This window comes from Dipodomys ordii, unplaced genomic scaffold (assembly GCF_000151885.1).
Source record: "Dipodomys ordii isolate 6190 unplaced genomic scaffold, Dord_2.0 Scaffold32, whole genome shotgun sequence".
Taxonomy (NCBI): Eukaryota; Metazoa; Chordata; class Mammalia; order Rodentia; family Heteromyidae; genus Dipodomys; species Dipodomys ordii.
In genome coordinates, this window is record NW_012267248.1 from 16734445 (window position 1) to 16741093 (window position 6649).

General features: G+C 46.6%; 1 protein-coding gene across 2 annotated transcripts in view; it reads left to right on the top strand.

The window, feature by feature from the left end:
- Positions 1–7: 7 nt before the first annotated feature.
- Positions 8–6649, top strand: part of Ube2j1 (ubiquitin-conjugating enzyme E2, J1) — a 31216-nt gene continuing 24574 nt past the window's right edge. For both annotated transcript variants that reach the window (XM_013016707.1, XM_013016709.1), the window contains exon 1: positions 8–136. In XM_013016707.1, the coding sequence (XP_012872161.1) occupies positions 106–136 (31 nt within the window). In that variant the 5' untranslated portion in view covers positions 8–105. The remainder of the gene's footprint in view (positions 137–6649) is intronic.

Genomic DNA, 6649 nt, shown 5'->3' on the forward strand with positions numbered 1-6649 from the left:
CCCCGGCCGCGTCTCACCTCCCCGGCCGCAGTCGGGTGGCCCGGAGGGCGTCAGCGAGGCCCAGTCGGCCGGAGCCGCGTCAGCGGGCCCAGACGTCCCCCCGCCATGGAGACCCGCTACAATCTGAAGAGCCCGGGTGAGCGGTGCCGGGCGGCGGGCGGGCGGGCGGGCGGAGTGACTCCCGGACTCCGGAGCGCGGCGTCCCGGTCCCCTCGAGGCGGCCGCCCTCGCCGCTGCGTTCCGGGCTTCGCGCTCTACGCGAGACCGCCGCCTGCCTAGGAGGTGCAGGCCGCAGGGCGGGGCAGACCCGGTGACCTGCGGACCCGTTCCTCTCGGCGTCCCCCCGAATCAGGGCGGCGGACAGGGGGAGAAGGGGTGTTTCTGAGCAGCACCCCTGGGCCTTTGCTGTACCCGCATCCTCAGCACTGCCCCAGCCCCCCCTCCACTCTGCCACCCCTGACTTTTCGTTAGCTGTTGGGACTCACATTGAAGGACTTTTGTCTTTTAAAATGTTTGGGTGAGTAGAATTACAGACATAAAGGAAATAGTCGGTAACTAGTTTCCCAAAGAGTTAAGAAAACAACAACAAAACCAACTATTTGAGCCGTCTACTCCAGCAGTGACCGTGATGTGTGTGTCCACCTGGCGAGTGCATCTGTGTGGGAAACCAGCTCTCGAGAGCTGCTTTCCTTCAGGGTTCCAGCTTCAGCGAGAAGCATCTGAGCCTTCCCCCCCAAATGCAAAGTAACCAGCTCTCCTACGAAGGCTAGCTCGAAAGGAATCATTGGATTCTGTAAACGGTAGTTTTTTTTTATTGGTGCCTTGATAAATTTGTCAGGTGGAAGAAATTTCCCAGCTCAGTTTGGGATCATACATCTCAAGGGTTTGATTGGTCTCTTGCTGCTGTTTAAATTTTCTTTCCAAGACTGCTTCCCAGTAGGGATCAGCAAGACGAGTATCTTTATGGAAACAATTGACATTATTGTGGGTCAGTTTAAACTATACACTTGAGGATGTAGCTCTGTGGAAGAGCATTTGACTAGCATGCACAGGTGGTGGATTTGATCTCCAGCACTGGAAAACATGTATGTGTCTATGCTCACATGTTTCAGAATGTCCATTGATTGTGGAAAAGCCTGGAAATATTGGTTGAGCTGAGCTTTGTTGGCCTGAGTGCTGTCTGGTAAGAAGTGTCCCTAGGTGACCAACCGGTATTGTGAGAGCTGTTGATTTCCTTTAAAGATGGTGAAGGCTGCATGGCCTTTAATTGTATAAAATTTTATTTTTTAGGAGGAGAGAAAAAGAAGGAAAAGCTTAATTTTTTTTTCTCCCAGGTGGAATGATTGAATCATTGGGATAATGCTGGTAGATTTAAAAGCCATGTATACAGTTGTGTGGTGATTCTTTCATTATATGGTTCCTTAGAACAGCTGACATTTAGTGGAATATGTGGAGAATAATGTGACCTAATGTGCAGGATGAGTAGGGGTGAAGTTGGTCATTGTCAGAGTTCATTGCTCAGTTTGATAGGCTATCAGACTGAGATTTTGGTGACTAAAATTCTCAATTCCACAGAATTTTGTACATTTCCAAAGTGTGTGACTTACTATCCACTAGTTGAGCTCTGGTTAATGTTCTTGCAGCTGTATCCAAAGTTACATTCTCCTTTTGTTTTCATTTCCTCAAGATGGTGTTGCTATTTTTTTTTAACCAGTCCTGGGGCTTGAACTCAGGGCCTGGGCACTGTCCCTGAGTTTCATTTGCTCAAGGCTAGCACTCTATCACATGAGCCACAACACCATTTCTGGCTTTTTCTTTTTATGTGGTACTGAGGAATCGAACCCAGGACTTCAAGCATGCTAAGCAAGCACTATACCACTAGGCCATGTTCCCAGCTGGCATTCCTATTCTAAAAGCAATACTTGCGAAAATTATTTTTGTTATCGTGTGGATCATTTGGAGTTAATGGAGGTGAATTAGATGAGAGGTGGGAATTACTGAAAATAGAGGCAGGCATAATGAAAACGCTTCCTTTGGTTTATTCCTGGACCTTTGGTATTTTTAGAACAATGACTATGTGAAAGGAAGTGATTAGAAAACACCACACATCCTCTCCTGCTATCCTTTGTGGCATTTGTAGGTGTATGGAAGGGGAAAGTGAGTGAAATCAATACAGATGACTGGCTAAAGGCAAGTGTACTAGAATGTAGACAGTAAATTTGTTCTTTTTGAAGTGGGAAAAACATGTCTTTTTGTTTTTGTTTTTTTTTCTGGAATAGCCTTTTGTAGGGCCACCTTATAACCCCCTGACTGAACCTATCTCTGGTAGTCTCTGGATCAGTCTTTTCTGAGCCATGCTTGGGTCTGGCCAAGATAATAGACTCCCAGAGTACAAAGTAGGGATCTTGTGTAAAAAGAACTTCCTTGGGTCAGGCTCTGGTAGCTCACACCTGTAATCCTAGCTACTTAGGAAGCTGCCATCTGAGGATCAAGCTTGAAGCCCGCTTGGGCAGTGAAGTCCATGAGACCTAAAAAGCTGGAAGTGAAGCTATGGTTCAAGTGGTAAAGTGCTAGCCTTGAGCACAAAAGCTCAGGACAGTGCCTGGGAACTCGCAGGTCTCAGCATAGCACATACATGCTGCTCCCCCTCCCCCATGCTTGTGCACACACACACACATACACAAAGAGCCTCCTTAGGCTGGAGATATGGGTCAAACTGTAGAGCACTTGCCTGGCAAGTGGATGCCCAGAGCTCAAAACTCCAGTACTGCCAAGAGGAGGGGAAAAACCCTCTTCTGGCAGCCTTTCTAAGAAGGGTGCTAGGGGACATGTGCAGCAGGTGATGGGGACATAAGGGACTGGGGCAAGGTCTTAAGCCTCCACAGAAACCTGGGAGTGGTTCTGTCCATACTGTGCTCTCAACTGCACCTTCATTCTTACACTTTGCTGACCAACTCAGACCTTTCTTCTCAACTATAGATGCATAGAATATACTGGCAACTCAGCATCTTTGCGTAAATTTTCTATAGGTTGAAAAAGTCTCTTTGAGATATAAAAAGCAGAGTCACTGGTTTTTCTTACCTCTCCCAAACTTGTACCTAACCCTAACGTTCCTTAGCACTGAGATTGACAGCCCTCAGTGCCTATGGGAGTCTTAGCCCTCCCTTCAGCCTGGGACCTGGAGCATGCCTGCCAGGCAGGCAAGCAAGCAATCTGTACTACATTCCCCAGTCGTAGAGTCTCTCCCCAGTACTGGAGCTTAAATTGGCCTCATGCTTGCTAGACTATACAGTTCTACCACTTGAACCTTACCTCTAGCTCTTCATTCCTGGGTATTTTTCAGGTAGGATTTCTCATTGTACTACAATTCTCCTACCTATGTCTCCTGTGTAGCCAGGATCACAGGTGTTCTTCATCATGCCTGGCTTGTTTTATTGAGATAGGATCTTGCTAAAACTGGATGCTCAAATTGACATCAATTCACCCAATCTCTGCTCCCCGAGTAGCTGGGATTTCAGGCATGACCATGGCCCTTAGCACCTAGAATTATCTTTGATCTTAATCTACTCTTTTTTTTTTTTTTTTTGGGGCTTGAACTCTGGGCCTGGTGCTGTCCCTCAGCTCTTCAGCTCAAGGCGAGCACTCTACCACTTGAGCTACAGCGCCACTTCGGTTTTCTGGTGGTTTATTGGAGATAGGAGTCTCACGGTCTCTCCTGCTCGGGCTGGCTTTGAACCGTGATCCTCAGATCTCAGCCTCCTGAGTAGCTAGGATTACAGGCGTGAGCCACCAGCGCCCGGCTTAATCTACTCTTTTGTTCTATGCTGTGAGACTTGTACACACTAACAGAGTCACGGTTGTCATTATCACCTGATCACAAAGCAAAGCAAAAAACTTACTAGACCACTCCTTATATTGATGTTTTTTTCAGTAATATCCTTATAGCTGTGAATAAAGTTCTAAGTAACTGCCTAGCATGACTATGGGACTGCTCAGGTTGACTCCTGCCTTCCTCCTCCTTATGCTCCCCTGCCTTATGCTCCTTTGCATTCTCACCATTTTTCACGTTGCCACAACCACTCTGTAGATGAGGGACAGCTTTTCACTTCTAGGCTCTGGTTCTTCTCTGCTTGGGAATGTCTTCCTTTTTTGGGGGAGGGGGGTCCGGTCGTGGGGCCTGAACTCTGGGCCTGGGCGCTGTCCCTCAGCTCTTCAGCTCAAGGCTAGCGCTCTACCACTTGAGCCACAGCGCCACTTCCGGCTTTTTTTGCTTATATGGTGCTGAGGAATCGAACCCAGGGCCTCAGGCATGCAAGGCAAGTGCTCTACCACTGAGCCACCTTCCCAGCCCTGGGATGTCTTCCATTTTATCCAGTTGAAATTCCTAGTAATTCTTCCTGCTTCTTTAAGGTCCAGCTTTGCCCAGCTCCCGTAGGCAGACTGAGGTAATACTGACCCCAGATCAGCAAATCCACATTTGGTTGTAATTGTTTTTAGTCTTTTCTCTGCTATGAGCTTATTGAAGGCAGAAAGCAGGTCTTTGTCATTCTCTGTATTCACTATTCAGACCTTGGACAGGCATTTGTTGAGTACAACCCTTTAGAGGGTCTCTCTGGGTAGAAACCTCAATCAATCCTTAAGCATTTGCTGTCGTGCCTTCATTATGGGAGGAAGAAGAGGCAGTTTGGGGGGGTATCCTGCATTTTTGGGTTCATAACCTCAATATGCCTGCCCCTTAAATTTCACACATGCTCTGGGAACAAGCTATTTGCCTTTCAAAAAAATCTGATGCTTGAGCGACAGTGGCTTGCCTAAGATCCCTTAGTTTAAGCTCAGTGAGCTCACAGTCCCAACAAGCCTACAGCTTTGATCCAGTGTGACCCTGTGACCTCCTTAAAATGGAAGAATAAGAGCGGGCATGCTGGTGCCGTCCTGCTCCTTCTCTGGCCTTTCTCATCCCACCACAGTTAGAAGGCTCTGGGAATAATCTTGCTGAGATGAGAGAACTAGAGTGAAAGAGCTTTCTCACCATGTAGGGTAGAGATGGGGTAGCAGGAGGAACAGACTGTGCTATAGCTCTATTTGCTGAGCAACATTTTGGCCCCTGACTATAACATAAAGTTTATAGCAGTGCCTTTCTACTCCAGAGTCAGGGGAGCATGACATAAGTACAACTATGCAGAAGCCTGATTTGAACCAGGGAAAGGATTTTCTTTTTGATAGTGCTAGGGAGGGAACTCAGGTCCTATTAGGCAAATGCTCTACCACCAGCCTACATCTCCAGTCCTGTCCCAGTCCATGTTTAACCCATGTAACTCATGACCTTGGGAAAAGGTAGGGTGTGAATCGGAAAGAATTATTGACTCCCATCTGACTGGTGCAGCACTGAGCTGTAATCAGATTAGATAACTTGTTCATGAACTTGGAGCTACAAAAACATCAGGGCCCAAAATGTGTGTGTGTGTGTGCTACAAAAACATCAGGGCCCAATGTGTGTGTGTGTGTGTGTGTGTGTGTGTGTGTGTGTGTGTGCGCGCTACAAAAACATCAGGGCCCAATATGTGTGTGTGTGTGTGTGTGCTACAAAAACATCAGGGCCCAATTTGTGTGTGAGTGTGTGTGTGTGTGTGCTACAAAAACATCAGGGCCCAATGTGTGTGTGTGTGTGTGTCTGTGTGCGTTGGTCCTGGGACTTGAACTCGGGGCCTGGACTCTGCCCCTGAGCTTATGAGCTCAAAGCTAGTACTCTACCACTTGAGCGATATCTCCACTTTCGTCTTTTTCGGTGGTTACTTGGAGATAAGAGTCTCACAGACCAAGTCAAAATTTTAATGCAGTTCTAAATCGAGGATCTCTGTTCTTGCTCACTCAGGCATTCATAATATGTTGTTTCTGAAAAAACAACAGATTGAAAAAAATAATCTCACCTGGTTGTTGCTCTCTCATGATATTTGCCTGTGTGATCTGAACTAATAAAATTAACACATTTAGTTGTAAATCCTGTTGCTGTAAGGTTGTTCCTTAGAGGATTGGTATAGAAGCATTGTAGCAATTTTGATTTCTTCATGTATCTTTTGTAATAACTGGACATAACTCTTGGGCACTTATTTGCTTTTCTCTAATTCAACTGAGTGGGGAAGAGGCAGAGAACATGTGGTATGGGTATGGAACAATACAAAACTTGACTTCAGCTTACTTGTATTTAGCCAGACCATGAGGAATGAAAGAAAAACTGTCTCTAGCATTTTTGATTGCTGACAACACCAAACTACTTAGCTTTAAACAATTTTATTTACCTTAAGTAAACTAATTTAAAAGAAAAAGATTTCTGCCAGGCGCCAGTAGCTCACGCCTGTAATCCTAGCTACTCAGGAGGCTGAGATCTGAGAGTCTCAGTTCAAAGCCAGCCCGGGCAGAAAGACCTTGAGACTCTTTTTAAAAAAATTTTTTTGGGGAGTCCGGTCGTAGGGCCTGAACTCTGGGCCTGGGCGCTGTCCCTCAGCTCTTCAGCTCAAGGCTAGTGCTCTACCACTTAAGCCACAGCGCCACTTCCAGCTTTTTTTCTTTTTGCTTATGTGGTGCTGGGGAATCGAACCCAGGGCCTCATGCATGCAAGGCAAGTGCTCCCTCAGTCTTTTTTTTTTTTTTT